We start from the raw sequence: 15,262 nt of genomic DNA, 5'->3' as shown, positions 1-15,262 counted from the left end.
ACAAGTGCAAAGCAGCAGCCCGGCGCTCTGATTTCCCCTCCGCATTCCGTTTCCGCATTTCTGAAATTGTTGAAAAGTTTTTGACTTTGATTGCAGGGTCTGTAAAGCCTTCTCCCTATTACTACTCGTCGCCCACGCGGGAGGAGCCCAGAAGAACACAGGTGAGATCAATACACGCGGATATGTTGTTTACTCGACAATGGCCAACTCAGCATGTCATTCTTGCCTCTGGAACTTTTTTTATATATATATATATATATATATATATTTTTTTTTTTTTTTTGCTTTATTCTTGGAATATTTGATTTTTTGCTTTGTCTGAATATTATTTTTTTTAGAATATTATTATTATATTATATTATTATAATATTTTATTTTATCATTATTTTATTCTTCTTTATATTATGGATTTTGTTTCTTGTAAATTAGATTTTTTTCTTCTATAATTGTGACATTTTTTCTATTTACATTTTTCTTCTCATATGACAACTTTTTTCTTGCAATATTAAAAAAAATTCTCCTCATTAAGAAAATGGATGGATGGATGGATATTTTCTTTTTTTTTTTCCCAATACTGCACTTGAAAAAAAATCTCCTAATACTACAACTTTTTCTTCATTATCTTATTGCAATTAAATAGCTTCCTCCTAATATGCAACATTTTTTATAATATTAAAAAAAAAATCTGCTACTACTTTGATTTTTACATTTTTTTTTTCTATATATAAAAAAATAACATTTTTGGATATTTATTGTAAAACTAAAATGTTGTTCAACTAATTTATTGGACTTTTTAAAAATTATTTTTCTAATGAACCTGAAATTTTTAACTTTGCCCTTTTTAAAAAAAAAATAAAAAATGTTCTAACTTCACTCCTGTAAAATTACAACTTTATTTACGTAAAATTCCATCTTTTCACATAATTCAAGCTGTTTTTTCATAATATTGATTTTTATTTTAATTGTTTCCCCTAATATTATAAATGTTTGCTTTTAATATTTAAAGAAAATATCTTAGAATTACAAATTTGTTCTCATATAACTTATTTTTTATAAATAAAAAAAAACTCCTAATATCACCTAATAGTTTTCTCTGTAAATTAAAAGTTTAGGCTCATCAAAGTAGGGTTTTATTCTCCTAAAATTACAATTCTCTTTTGATTTCATGTATCATTTTCAAAGTCAGAGAAATATGCAATAATTTCATCAATCATCAAGTGATTTGAAATGTGAGGTTTATCGACTTGTAACATACTGTTGGGCATACATCATAAAAGTGTGTGAAACCATCCTTGGAAATCGATGTTTCCTCCGAAGTGGTGTCTGATTGATTGTCGAAACGTCAGTATATGACGGTGATGTCATCTGTAACATTGCCGTTTTTTTATTTTTTTCCCTCTCAGCCTTTATACTACGCCGACGAGCCGAGCAGGAGGCCCTACGACCCGTACAGGATGTACGTGCAGCATCCGCACGGCTACGACGACGCCTACATAGACGAGATCATGGCGTACGCGCCCGCCCTGGACTACGGCGGCCAGCATCACGCGCTCAAATCCGCCAACAACTACGTGGACATTTACGCCAGCACGCGGAGGCCCTCCTACCGGGCCGAGCAGTATCCCGGGTCCCCCGACTCGTGGGTCTGAAACAAAACCATCCACCATGAACTTGGCTTTAAAAAAATAAAAAATAAAAAATACGTGTGAATGTGTGTATGTATATGCAGTGGATCTAAAAAGTCTACACACCCCTGTTCGAATGCTACGTTGTTTTTTTTTTTGTGGTATTAAAAAACAAAAAAAGGTGACCAAGAGAAATCCTACATTGTACAACTCAACTGAAAAATACATATTTTGCAAAGAGGAAGTAAAAAAATAAATAAATAAACAGGTGAAATAATGTGGTTGCAAAAGTCTGCATACCCTTTTGTAATGGGGGATGGCTATGGACCATGACTTTTGATGTAAAAAAAAAAAAAAAAAAAAAGTAAAAATTATGTACAAAACTATATTTAAATATATATATATATATATATATATATATATATATATATATATATATATTATTATTATTATTAGAAACCTAGCAATGGAACAGGGGTGTGTAGACTTTTTATACCCATTGAACGTAGGGGAGCGACAACAGAGGGAATCATGGAATGTGTGCCGATAGACGGGAATTAGTTCAAGTAGTTGAGGGGGGTACACGCAACGATTTTTCAAACGTGAGAGGCCACCACATATGAGGAGAAAGAAATCGGTGGGAAAAAAAAAAAATCGACAATTCTTATCTTATGTGTTTCAAGACATCCAGAAAATTGCCCAAATTTGGCCGATAATCGTATGTGTGTACCCCGTTTTAGAGACAAAAAAAAAAAAAAAAAAATCACGTGGGGGACAAAACTGGACATGAATGACAGTCCTGCTTTGTTTTAGATGTTAGATTAGATTTTTTTTTTTTTTAACAACTTGTCATAGCACAGCGAGGGCGTGAGTCATGTGATGCGAGGATCAACGGGAAGAGTCAAAGATGGAAGATTGTTTGTGTATGTGCCGAAGCCAAAATGGGGGGGGGGGTTGTACGAAAGAATGAACGTGTTAGCCGTACTTACTGTTGTAATGATGTGTTTTTCTTGTAAATACAGTACACGTGGCCTGGTTTACACTCATCTGCACTGCAAATCATGAACTTGTGCCATATTGAAGCTCTAGAGATAAATAAATATATATATATATATAAATATATATAAATATGAATAAAGTACGTGGAGACAAAAGTGGCATACGTACATAATAGACATGATGATATGAAAATAAAAAGGACAGTTTTGTTTTTTACACCTTGTTGCCATTTTTTTCATTCAAATATATTGTGATCATAAATAATAGTGAAAATACACTATATTATATTGTTCCATTTTACACATGCAATACAGTTTGGCTGAACCATTTTGGACCAATTTAATTTGCTTATTGAATAAAAAAAAAAAAAAAGTTTATAATTGCAGTAGATAGTTGTATAATTTTACATTCATTTGTAAAATCAATCATTATTTTTTTTTTGTTTTTATTCTCAACAAAATTACCGGTACTGTACATGTATAAATAAATGCAACAAAATATATAACACTGACTAAAAATCTGATATGAAACAATGGATTGATTCGGTCAACACTAAGTTTATTAAATGTTAGTCGAAATAGTTTCACATTAAAGAAGAATAGAGTTTAATGTATTAAATTATGACATTTTGAATATTAAGTATGTATCAATAAAGTAGTTAGGCTTCTTTACAATATAATAAAAACAAAAAAAGGCATAGAAAATTCCTAAGCCACCTTTAGAAAGATAATGATCAATTTAGATGAGAATTATTAATTGATCAAAATATGTCTACCATTGTTGTTCATAAAGTTATCTGTCATACAAAAAATAAAAAAGAGCAGGATTATCGTTTTTTTTTGGGTTTTTTTTAAATATCAGATTGCTCCGGTGTACTTAATGAAATGTCAGGCAAATTTATTATTTATTTGGCTCTGACCGGAAGGGCAATTTTAAATAAATAAATAAATAAAAATTATGCATTTATTCAGAAGGGTGCTGTTTGTTTCATTTTTAAATAAATGTTTATTGAACATAGACTAATATCAGTCAATCCAATTTCCATGTTTCCAAGAAAAAATATATTTAAAAAAATAATAATAAAATTAAACACCATGAAGATAGATCAACATAAATCACATAAAATAAATGAATAAACATGAACATTCCAATAACTCCGTGATTTATTTATTTATTTATATTTTTAATATGGGCACATGTGTTACTTGTTGAACAAACAAGGTGACGTCACGTTTGAGGGCAACAACAAAAAAAGGGGCGCGGCTTTGGGCGTGACGTCAGCTCCAGTTGAGCCTATAAAAAGTGTGAGCCGAGCAGCGCGAGGAGGAGAATTTTTCTTCTTGTTTTCTACCAAAAAGGAAAAAAATAAAATAAAATAAAAGATGGTACAACAAGGCAGCAAAAGTGGTCCAAAAGACGGTCGTCTGCTTAAAGCTGGACACCCTCCCGCTGGTTGGTAAAATATAATTTTTTTTAAAAATTTCCTTCTCCGAATTTGGTTAGTTTTCGTCACCGTCACTTTTCGACCCAAGTTCGACGGAGTAAACTTGAGCGGTTCAATAAATTGCACTTGAACGTCTTCCATGGTCTATGGACGTGTATGGGCTCCTTGTTTAAAGTGTACCAGATCGACTCTTTTTTTATTTTTATTTATTTATTTATTTATTTTTTATTTTTTTTATTTTTTTTTATTATTATTTTTTTTTTCCGCTTTGAAATTTTAGTTCGCGTAGTTGTTGCATCTGTGAATGTTAACTTTTTTGCTGTTTGTCCATTCACGAAGACTAATTTCTTTTTATTCACGTTTGATGCAAAGCAATAGCGATAATCGAATTCATGTGTTTTGGAGGAATGCGTGTTTTTTTTTTTTTGATTTTTTTTTTTTTTTTTGCGCGGGTGGGAAGGCTTATGATACTTTCATGAAGTCTGCCTGGCAACAAGTAGCTGCAAAAGTGTGACGTCACCATTGGAGAACGTGCAGCGCAGTACAAATTTTAATTTTCATAAATGTTTGTAAACAATAGGTGCTATGCTAGGTTACTTCCGGCTGCGGGTAGCAGAAAAGTCTAGCACTGACGTGGATGAAATGCAGACACAAACTTGTGTTTGGGGTTTTCAGGACCACATGTAGTGGAAAAGTAATTAAGACAACAACAAAAACAACAAAAATCCAGGATAAAATGTAGAGGGAAAATTGCAGGACTGCCTGATGGCATAGTAGCCACTTCAAGCGGAACAGACTGAGAATAGAAGAACAACATAACAGCCATCAACTAAACTGTAAGTAATTTAGCTGGCCTGCTAGTATGGAAAATACTGTAGGTATTATTTAAACTTTAACTGGGAATGACGGGGGGGAAAAAAAACATTTTTAATTCAACACTTGCTGGTTGTTGGCTCTCAACTCAAAAGCCAATGTGTTGTGTTGTCATCAGTGAAGGCTGGAGGCAAGCGAGTTGCCAAGAAAGGCTTGGAAGATGTCAGCACCAACCATGGGACTCTGGAGAAGGAACCCAAGAGGCCTGACAAACCCAGGTAGGGATACTTGTGCTACTTGGGTTAAATTAGCATTTCAATTATTTCATCTCACTGCATGTAGCGACAGAGGCTACCATGCACACATGCACGTCTCGAAAACACTTCTTGTCACATTGTCCAATTGTGTTGAACTTTTCTGACCTTTTTGAAAGGCAGCGTTGAGGATTTCTCAGCTACCGCTGCTCCTAATTGTGGTGAGTGTTTTTTCTGTTTCTTGCCTCAGGCCTGTGTCCAGTGCCAACAGGATGCAACAAGTGGGTCTTCTTCTGGCAGGAACGCTTGACAAGGTAAATGTTGATTATATGAGTGGCTGAAGTTGACTGATTTATCTTTTGATATTCTGGCTTCTGTGGCACATTTCAAAATCGTATAAATGTTTGTTTATCTCGTCAGTTGAGCCACGACTTTCCCGAGATGCCCGCAAGCGTGAGGCACAGCAGACTGCAACCCGCTGTGGAGAAGCACCACTCGCCTCGGACCTTCTGCATTCAGCAGCCCAGGAAGTTCTGAAGGATGCCATGATGGTGTTACTGTAGTGAGCTTGTAGTTCGGCAGGCTGCTTCCGTCACCCGTTTACACTTTTGATGAGAGAGGAAAAAACGACAACAAAACTTTCAAATACTAAAAGATCTTGCTTGTGCTCACCTTTTTGTTTAGTGGCTGTTTAATATGCTTTTGTGTGTCGTGAGTTTTGATGTTCAAAATTTTGAATCTTTTTCTCCGTTTCAACATGTTTGTACTGCTTGGCATGTGTGTTTAAATAATAAAAACTGGATTTTGAGATTGTTTTTGCAATAACTCGGAATGAGCGCTAGGTGGTGTCAAAGGACAAGTCCTCAGTATACAAATCACCGCAATGTCAATAGTTTTGTGTCCAGTAATTGTAAATAAGTATGTATACATAAACATTCTATTCCACGTAGGATAACTTCTGGCTGCTCAATACATTTATGAACAATGCTAAACAAAAACAAAATTCCGTCCACGAATATTCACTGCACAGCAACTATAAACCGCCAATAGATGGCAGTGTTGCCTTGCAAAAAAAAAAACCCGTTCTCTCTCCAACATACGTTTGATTTGGATACATTTATTGATCACGATCAGTTTTTTTTGTTTTTTTTTTTTTGTTCTCTTGTATCGGGTTGCATTCAACTGCGCAGTGCAGGTGAACGTTGTCAGACTATATTTCCTGTTTTTTTATGTACATTTTAATTTAACTGTTTATATACACTGAATTATTTATATTTTAAGGGGGTACATGGTATAAAAAAACAAACAGATTTAGGTAGTGCATGTACAGTATTTACAGAAAATGACTAAGCTACTATAGGTCCAGTATTATTCTTTAGGACTTTTTCAGAATTGCACATTTGTGTACATGTGTATTGAAAAATGGGACGAAAGAAAATACATTAGAAAACTCAGTAAGAAAAGTGCATTAAGCAGCACAAAACAGTTTCGCCACAAGATGTCGCTATAAATTAATGTGGAATCAGAATACGTTTGAATCACTCGTTCGTTCCAGGTGTGCTCGCTTTACGACGCGGTTCCGTGACGGTAGTGACGCTATACGAACATACAGTATTCGTTATTCATACGGTAACGTAGTAGTAAAGTCATAGTCACAGTTATCATTCATACCAAAATCGATGCAAAAATAATAATAATAAAACATATGGAAATGTAATTCCATTGCGTGTCATTCGTAACCTTGAGACATCGTCCTAAATGAATAAACCCTAATTAAAGTGCAGCATCAACTTCTGCACTGAGTCGTTCAAGCGGCAGTAAGGGGAGGAGGCTGGAAGATGATCCCGGGCAGCCCGCCGGCCCTTCGACGTTGAGACTCCCGCACAGATGACCTCATGCTGGGAAGGAGGAGGAGTCCACCCTCGGCAGTCTACCTTGGTGCTGGATCAAGTGGGAGCAGAGTTTTTGTGTGTGGAGTTACTCTCAAGTACCGGGGACGTTTCTTTTTCTTTTTTCTTTTTCTTAAAGGGGGAATCTACTCCGGTAACATTTGTCAGGTAAGATGTTAAATGTTTGTAATTGTGACATAAATGTAAATGTAGCGAGTGACGAGTCGGTACCGGGGGGAAATGTTGGGGCATGCCCGGCAGAGCTGCCGTCACATCCACCGGGGACTGACAGCGACTTGGGGGCTTAACGTCTAAACTTTTTTCCTTTCTTTTTAAAGCGAATTACGTTTTTTTTTTTTTTTAATCAGTCTTGACAAACGCCATCGTTTACATCTTGAACAGTGACTCCTCTAGTGTAGCGAAATTTGGTTGCAACTTTTCGGTCAGGTCAGGTGTTGTCTTCCGTGAACGCAACACGCATGCAGGTCAACTTGAAGGAAGCTAACGTTAGCATACTAAACTAGCTTTACAATTTGGTTTTACGTCCTCTTTATTTGTTTTACTTCTATTTTACCAAAGAGTTTATCCTTGTATATGCGTGATATTAAATGACATGTATTACCTGCACTGCAGTAGCCTACTAATTATGCTAAAATCGCCAATTAATGAGAACAGACACCTGATATAAAACAAACTACGTACTTGTGCGTTACTTACGTTATCAAAGGAATGACACATCAAAAGTGCTAAAATATAAATGTTTATGGAAAAATCACATTCTAGGGCAAAGTATGGTGAAGAGACGTATATTTAGAATGTGATAAAAGTGTTGTGGAAAGTAACATCCAGTAATCATACAATAATGAATTATAATTCTGTACACATTCAGTATGCACAGCATACGACGTTGTTGTTCACTAAACGCACTTATTACTCACTAATACACAAAAAGCGTCTTTAAAATTCAGTACTGCCTTTGCACCCCTTAATTAACTGTGTATTTTGATGTTAAATGCCACCCAATGATTATAAACCACAATCTAACCCACATATTGGTCTTAAAACTATTACAAACAGTGTTGAATTTCCACTGAGCGTCAGGCTGGCTCCTGGTTGACATGGAGATACTCACTATTATGTTTCCGACAGCACCATTTCGGGACAATTTTACACTGATGAAGGAATCATTATGTGTGCTGTACTGTAATGCTCGCCTGATGCTTCTTCACGTACCACAAAGATGTGGTATATTAGGGAGACCATCAGGAGAGACTGACTGCCTTCCAGGCTGAACATAGCCTGGTTCCCATGGACCCCGGGCCAGTTGGCTCATAGCAGAAGCTGGCACCAGGGTACCGTTGTTATGAATGAGGAAAGGACCTTATTGGAGTAAGTGGCGTGATTGACAGCACATACTGAGCTCTTCGTGATGGTCATGATGATGAAGAGGATGGGGAAAACGTTCCCACAAGAAATGGTGGTTTTAGAGAGTAGGTAGATTGTAGTACTGTAGACAAGGGTATTCCAACGTGGGCAGTTTTACATTGTTTTAAGGTATTTTATTGATCATCAAGGTGCATACATTACTAATTCTTGGGAAGTGTCTTATTGTAGCTATAATTTTATATGTACACAGCAGCCAACTCTACACTGTCATTCCCTGACAGTGACACCCATATCAATCGCCAGGTCATGGCCCCACCTTTTAAAGCCATACACACGGTCACAAATACTCCAGTAGATTGTGAGGATGGTGACTGCAAGTGGACAACAATAATAACTACATTTTTAAGTGCTTTAAAAAAAAAAAATAATTTCCACCCTGTTATTTTAAATCATTCTTGGAATACAGAAAACAGGAAGCGGCAATGCAGGGGACATATCCCTGCCATGGCTGATGTAATATTGCATCCCAGTGAATGTATTATTAAAACATGATTCATTTAGCGTCCTTAACGGAACATCCAGTTTACAGTATCATAAACAATTGGAGGATGCCTGGTGGGATACGCTATAGTCTTTGAGGTGTTACTTATTTTAGGCGTTCTTCCTTGGTTTCCTGTGTTGATACGCTGTCGACTAGTCCAGGGTGTACCCAAAGTCAAAGTGGCCTATTTGCACATATTGCAGTCACAGCTATTCTTCTGGAGAGGCGTTTTGTATACATTAACTGTGACAGTATCCATTGTGTTCAAATCATACGATTTATACTCAAATAAATATTTAAGTCAGAGGGAATAGTTTATGTATGGCTGTGGCTGAAGCACTTGTTAGTGTGTCAAGCATGTGATTGTTTGAGATTGGAAGTTCTCCTTGAACTTATGTTGAGATCGATTGCCAGAGAGGTACCAAGTACTGCTGATGTGTCTTTGAGCAAGGCAACAAAACACTCAAAGCTTCAAGTTATTCTGGGAAGATTTTCTGAGAGAATTTCGAGTGTGTCTGGGATTTTTTTTTTGTCTGTTTGTTTTTTGTCCATTCATCCAGCAGAACATGCGTCAGCACTGAGGTCACAATCGCAGTTTTGGTTCATCCCAAAAGGTGTTTGATGAGATTGAGATCAGTCAGGCGCTTCTAACCCATACATGCCTTTTGGACCCTGTTTTGTGCCCTGGAGCACAGTCACGCTAAAACAAAAAACAAAAAAAAAGGAACTTCCCAGAACTGTTCCCACCAAGTTGAACTTGGAAGCAGACAGATAAGATTTAGCATTGTCATGTTGTCATCAGAGGTGAATAAGAATGTATGGTGGATTAAATAATTAGAAACGTGGGTGCCAACAGTTGACTCCGTGTGTTAACCGCAAAATAAAATCAGTTAAACCAATATGTATACAAGACTGCTGCTGCTTGATAATGCTACAAGTTATAAAATGTAGTGTACTAGGGGTGTGAATTGCCTCGTACCTGACGATTCGATTCGTATCACGATTCACAGGTCACGATTCGATTCGATACCGATTAATCCCGATACGAATTTCTAAGTCGATTGTTGCGATTTTTTTTAATTCAAATTTAGAAAATACTAATCAGTAAGCTTGTAGAGTGTAAGATTTATATGAAAATGTATTATTTATTTATCTGAAATTTCAGTCTTATAGAGGTTGCAATCTGTTTCATGTTTAAACAGCATTAAAATAAAATATTAAGGCTTAATGTTCCGTTCATATAACATTCTTCCATGCTTAAGGTGTGAATCCTAAAAAAAAAAAAAAAAAAAAAAAAAAATCGATTTTGCCTATTATTGAATCGATTCGAGAATCGCGCGATGTAGTATCGCGATATATCGCCGAATCGATTTTTTTTAACACCCCTATAGTGTACTACTTCTCACTTGTGTTAACTTAAAAGCAGTTCCCAATCTTTTTTTTCCGCCAAGGACCAGTTCATGGGAGTACAGATTTTTTTTGCAGACCATCAACCAATCGTTGATAACCAGGGCTGTCTGTTGATGTAGATTTTCCTGACTGGAAACTAGAAAGTAGGGGCTGTGGTGCTAACGTATGCAATGGACCAACCGGGTTGGTCTGAACCGAGAATAGTGAAAATCTGTGTAGAATTAGTGGCTGTTAAAATACGAGGGGGAAAAAAATTAATATTTTTTCCAACCCCCCAAAGGTATTCAAAAAACATTGAATCTGAGATTTATACGAATAGCAGGGAGATATGGGGAAAATCACGACTGTGACATCATTTCCAGTCAGTGACAAAATGGCCGACACCTGAGATGGATTCCAATCAGGTGGATGTTGCTGCTTAATTCATATTCTACAATCACATTGTTATTCAGATGTGTTTAGAATAGTGGCGCTGCATAGAACATGATATAAATAGAAAATCTATGACTTGACTTCCCATTGAAGAATTTATTCAATAAACAGGTCTTGCCTGAGAGTAATTTCCATCCATTTTCTTGACCACTTATTCCTCACAAGGGTCGCGGGGGGTGCTGGAGCCTATCTCAGCTGGCTTTTGGGCAGTAGGTGGGGTACACCCTGGACTGGTCGCCAGCCAATCACAGGGCACACAGAGACGGACAACCATCCACACTCACAACCACACCTAGGGAGAATTTGGAGCGCTCAATTAACCTGCCATGCATGTCTTTTAAATGTGGGAGGAGACCGGAGTAGACCCACGCAGGCACGGGGAGAACACGCAAACTCCACCCAGGAAGGCCGGAGCCTGGACTCGAGCCTGAGTCCTCAGTACTGGGAGGCGGATGTGCTAACCAGTCATCCACCGTGCAGCCCAGAGTAATTTCCCCCCGCAAAATACAGTCTACTGCACTCTTCTAACCTGCCGCTCATATCCACGTTGGTCTGTTTCAATGACCTTATTACCAAAGCCTCACGTACAGTCGAGTGACGTTGCTTCTGAGATCAGCACGAGTGTGTGACGCAGTAGATGCAAACACCGCACGGAGGAATGGAGCAGCACAGTGTGAAATTGCATAGCCCGAGCGTGCGCATATTTGTGGCGGGAGGACAAAAAAAAATAAAAAAATAAAAAATAAAAAAAGTTTCCGTAGAACAATACTCGGGAATGTGAGTCTGCAAGGTCAGATGTTGGGACGCTTGCTCTCACTTTCACACTTTTTAAACCACTCATAAAAGCTTCCCAACCATTTTTTTTCTGTTGTTATTTATAGGCAAGTGAATGCAGCAGATAAGGCGTAATGAGGGGGGCGGCATGCTGGTGCAATGGTTAGCACGGCTGCCGTACATTTCTGAGGTTCGGCGTGATCCTAACTGAGGACAAACACTGTAGAAAATGAACAGGTGGATTATGTGTTAGTAATAGTAAACTGATACCTTTCAGAAAATTAATGAATAATTAATTGATCAACAACAATTCTGTTGGTTATGTGGAATTATTGATTGACCACGTGAATCAGTTGAGGCAAAATTGAGCTCTAATATAATAGTCAATTTGAAAGCCAATTTTACTTCCTAATATCCTGTTTGTCATGTCTTGTTTGCATTTGACTGGCAATTCCAAGCATGTGAGGAATTTTTTTTTCTTTCTTCTCTTTCCCCTCTGGAGAAACTTTCCGTAACTTCTAAAGGCAACTTGTTAATATTTCACTCTTCATCAAATACGAGGCTTCCCAGGAGGTTAACGTTGAGCTGAGTCCAGAAAGCAGAGTCCCATTACTTTTTTATATATTTGGACTCCCGGTGTTCATTAGCACATAAATAGCTCCGTGGGTTGTTAATAGAGGGATAGCGAGACAATTACTGGGGGTAGCAGCACTTAATAAGCGAGATTCCCATGAGCTTGACGATTTCTGAAGAGTTGCAGGATGAGTTCTGAGTAATTTGACATGGGAAAAAACTGCCTTGCCAGCTTACATGATCCATAAAATATACGTTACACTAAGATTCGTCAAGCCGACTTCATGCACGTTATTGCCCATGGCTGTCTTCCTTTGGATTTCCGCATGAAATATGATTTTCATGTGGAAAAACACGTACAATGTCTTGCCTTGTCTGTTTTAATTTCAGGTTTAGTCACTTGAAAGCAGCCTGAGATCTAACTGTAAGTACTGAGTGAGAAGCCTGTAAAACATGCCTCGACACTTTGGAGGATAACCGTCATGGGACTGAAATAAAATGGCTTTCACACACTGCCGTGACTGACAGCCACGAATTGACACATCAATCATGTCGCAAACTATCAAGGACAGGAAGCGCAATTCGCTTTCCCATACGATTCTAATGACTGGATCAAACCTGTTTTCCGCAGTAATAAACCACATGATTTTGCCGACAGCTACAACTTTGAATGCACCTGCAGAGGCGGATCTTATGAAAAATTGCACAAACAGTGTAATTCAATCTGTTTTGTAGACAAGTAAATACACAGAATCCCAATATAAATGCAGTACTTTTGTTTTTCCTGAAGTGAAATTTCTTTTTGCCCATTTCTCTCAAGTATTGTTCACAATTCTGATTAAATCTATATTAGTGAGCACTTCTCCTTTGCCGGAATAATCTCTCCCAAACAGTAAAACAACACATTTTAGACTAGAGTGACCTTTTATTGTGAGCAGCTAAAGGCAGACCTGTGCAATAATCATGCAGTCGGATCAGCATCTTGAGGTAGATAGCTCTCGGCTAAGGAGAAGTGTTCACTAATGTAGAGTTAGCTTCTGAAAAATGGTAGCAAAAAGTGTTTCATTTATATTTTTTGTTCAGTTTAATATGCCTTAAGCTTTGGAATTATGAGAAAATTGTGTTTAAGAAAATGAACTAATCACAATATTGAGGGGAAAAATTTCAATAATATTCATCAAAATAGTTAGCCCAAGTTTAATTTAACCTAACAGCTTTGGAATTCTGGCTAAATATTGTTTTTGTTGTTGTTGTTGTTTGTGTGTGGCATGTAAATGTTTGTAGTGTATGTTGTTGTAAATACCTGCCATTTTTTTTTTGTGTGTAATGTGTCGCGGTGTGGGTTTGTGAGAGAGTGTAGCGCTTGTATCTAACGACGTAGACCACATGATGCCGGCGGAGGGCCTCATTGGTTGGCATTTGTGTGTACTTTTGTCTACTAGTGTACAAGCAATGAACTTATTTCCGTTGCAACCACATCTCAGTGCAAATGAGTTAGTGGAATTACGGCCATTTTGCCATTTACTGTCGGCTGAAGATGACACCACAGTTGCAGGCAACGACCAATCACAGCTCACCCGTTTTCTGAAGCTGCGCTGTGATTGGTTGTTACCTGAGAATTGTGCAACATTGATGTCATTTTCAGTCGACAGCAAGTGGCAAAATGGCCGCACCCCTGAGATGGATAAAAATGGCTGGATTTTGCTGCTTAACTCATATTCCACTAACTCAGTATTAAACAGAATAACATATTTAGACTAGTGTGGCTGCATAGAACATATTATTGTAAAAAAATATAAAAAAATTGGGTTGACTCCCTCTTTAAAAGTAAAAGCATGGGAATAAGAACTAAAAAGAACATTTCATTTTAAATTGCAATCACAATATAAAGACAAAAAAAATCGCAAATTTTCCAAATCATTCAGCCCTAGTAGAAAAGCAAAACATTCTTGAGTCATTAGAGAGCTGAGATATTTGAAGGAAGCAGGAAGGCGGGGCTGGGAAGGATGCACTTGAACCAGACCGGTAGACCCGTGACATAAAAATGTCTGCCCTTTGTTCTTTCCCTTCCTCTCACGCCAGCGTGAATAGTAACATTTGCTTACAATGGCCGACGTGAAGACGGAGCTGTCCTTCATACCTGCGCCCTCCTCTTCCTCCATTAATGCCAGAGTTAGTTAACGGGCCATTGTTTACACGCGGCCGCAGCACGCAAAGCCAGGGCCGGCCTTTTTCCTGCACTCTGTGAATAGATCATCAAAGAACGGCTGTGCTTCCCACAGGCTTAGCTGGTAGCGGTCGGCGTGACGGCGCGAGCGTCTGATTCGGTCCAGTGCTGACCTCGCTGTAGACCTTAGCGTGACGGTCCAGCATCCTCACTGCGCCAGCAAACTTGGGCATAGAACCTGTAATTACAGATAAAAGTTCTATTATTAATTTAAGCAGCGGAATTTTCGTTTGAGTTTTTATTTGGCTTGGAAATGACTTTCAGCATTTGAGATGATGGACAAACACGCACTAGAGGTAGTTTTATGCTCACTTTTACTTTGCTTGATGCTTGTTGGAGAAATCTCAAGTAATTTGCACACTTGCACTTGCACAAAGCCAAATACAAATAGCATATTTGCGGTACGTCTTTGGTGTATCATCTCAGAGCAAAATATCCTGCCAAGTTCCCCTCACCGTGCCTCGCAAATCAACCCTTCTGAAGTGCATTGCTTGTGGGCACAAACAAACCTGGAAGCGAGAGGTTTTGAGAATTCTTTCTATGAGAAAAAAAATGGCCTGCAAAGTTGAATCCATTTTGTTCATCGATTTTATTTTACAGGACAAGAATTTTATTTAACAAAGAAAGCTATTCGAACAGTTTTTGATTCTAAATATGCTTTCTATTTGATGATTTTATATTAATTCTAAGGTTTTACACAAGTACAGGACTGTCTCAGAAAATTTGAATATTGTGATTAAGTCCTTTATTTTCTGTGATGCAATTAAATAAGTAAAAATGCCATACATTCAGGATTCATTAAAAATCAACTGAAATATTGCAAGCCTTTTATTGTTTTAATATTGCTGATTATGGCATTTTTCTTTACTTGGTCTAAGGAAATATTCTAATATTT

The 15,262-nt window shown here is 37.5% G+C and overlaps 3 protein-coding genes across 8 annotated transcripts in view; all 3 read left to right on the top strand.

Annotated features, from left to right (window-relative positions):
* Window positions 1–2,840, top strand: part of pkp4 (plakophilin 4) — a 68,374-nt gene extending 65,534 nt beyond the window's left edge. For all 4 annotated transcript variants that reach the window (XM_077535978.1, XM_077535979.1, XM_077535977.1 and 1 more), the window contains 2 exons: window positions 97–161; window positions 1,404–2,840. In XM_077535978.1, the coding sequence (XP_077392104.1) occupies window positions 97–161; window positions 1,404–1,649 (311 nt within the window). In that variant the 3' untranslated portion in view covers window positions 1,650–2,840. The remainder of the gene's footprint in view (window positions 1–96; window positions 162–1,403) is intronic.
* A 1,086-nt stretch (window positions 2,841–3,926) lies between these two features.
* On the top strand, window positions 3,927–5,943 carry dap1b (death associated protein 1b). Its single transcript, XM_077536913.1, has 4 exons — window positions 3,927–4,076; window positions 5,060–5,159; window positions 5,386–5,449; window positions 5,556–5,943. The coding sequence occupies exons 1-4, from the start codon at window positions 4,007–4,009 to the stop codon at window positions 5,670–5,672; spliced, it is 351 nt and encodes a 116-aa protein (XP_077393039.1). The 5' UTR covers window positions 3,927–4,006; the 3' UTR covers window positions 5,673–5,943.
* A 1,026-nt stretch (window positions 5,944–6,969) lies between these two features.
* The window catches only part of tanc1b (tetratricopeptide repeat, ankyrin repeat and coiled-coil containing 1b), an 86,041-nt gene continuing 77,748 nt past the window's right edge, over window positions 6,970–15,262 (top strand). Inside the window, exon 1 of one of the 3 annotated variants that reach the window (XM_077536510.1) lies at window positions 6,970–7,192. In XM_077536510.1, the coding sequence (XP_077392636.1) occupies window positions 7,023–7,192 (170 nt within the window). In that variant the 5' untranslated portion in view covers window positions 6,970–7,022. The remainder of the gene's footprint in view (window positions 7,193–15,262) is intronic. The other 2 variants (XM_077536511.1, XM_077536512.1) reach the window with 2 other exon arrangements.

The sequence above is a fragment of the Festucalex cinctus genome, chromosome 11 (genome assembly GCF_051991245.1).
Source record: "Festucalex cinctus isolate MCC-2025b chromosome 11, RoL_Fcin_1.0, whole genome shotgun sequence".
Taxonomy (NCBI): Eukaryota; Metazoa; Chordata; class Actinopteri; order Syngnathiformes; family Syngnathidae; genus Festucalex; species Festucalex cinctus.
The sequence above is the reverse complement of the archived record's forward strand: the minus strand, read 5'-3'. Positions and strand labels throughout refer to the sequence as shown.

Bases quoted from the DNA above. Each gene is read 5' to 3' on its own strand.
- dap1b (XM_077536913.1), top strand. From the start codon at position 4,007: ATGGTACAACAAGGCAGCAAAAGTGGTCCAAAAGACGGTCGTCTGCTT. The intron at 4,077-5,059 runs GTTGGTAAAATA...TGTTGTCATCAG, and splicing joins AGCTGGACACCCTCCCGCTG to TGAAGGCTGGAGGCAAGCGA. The intron at 5,160-5,385 runs GTAGGGATACTT...TTCTTGCCTCAG, and splicing joins AAGAGGCCTGACAAACCCAG to GCCTGTGTCCAGTGCCAACA.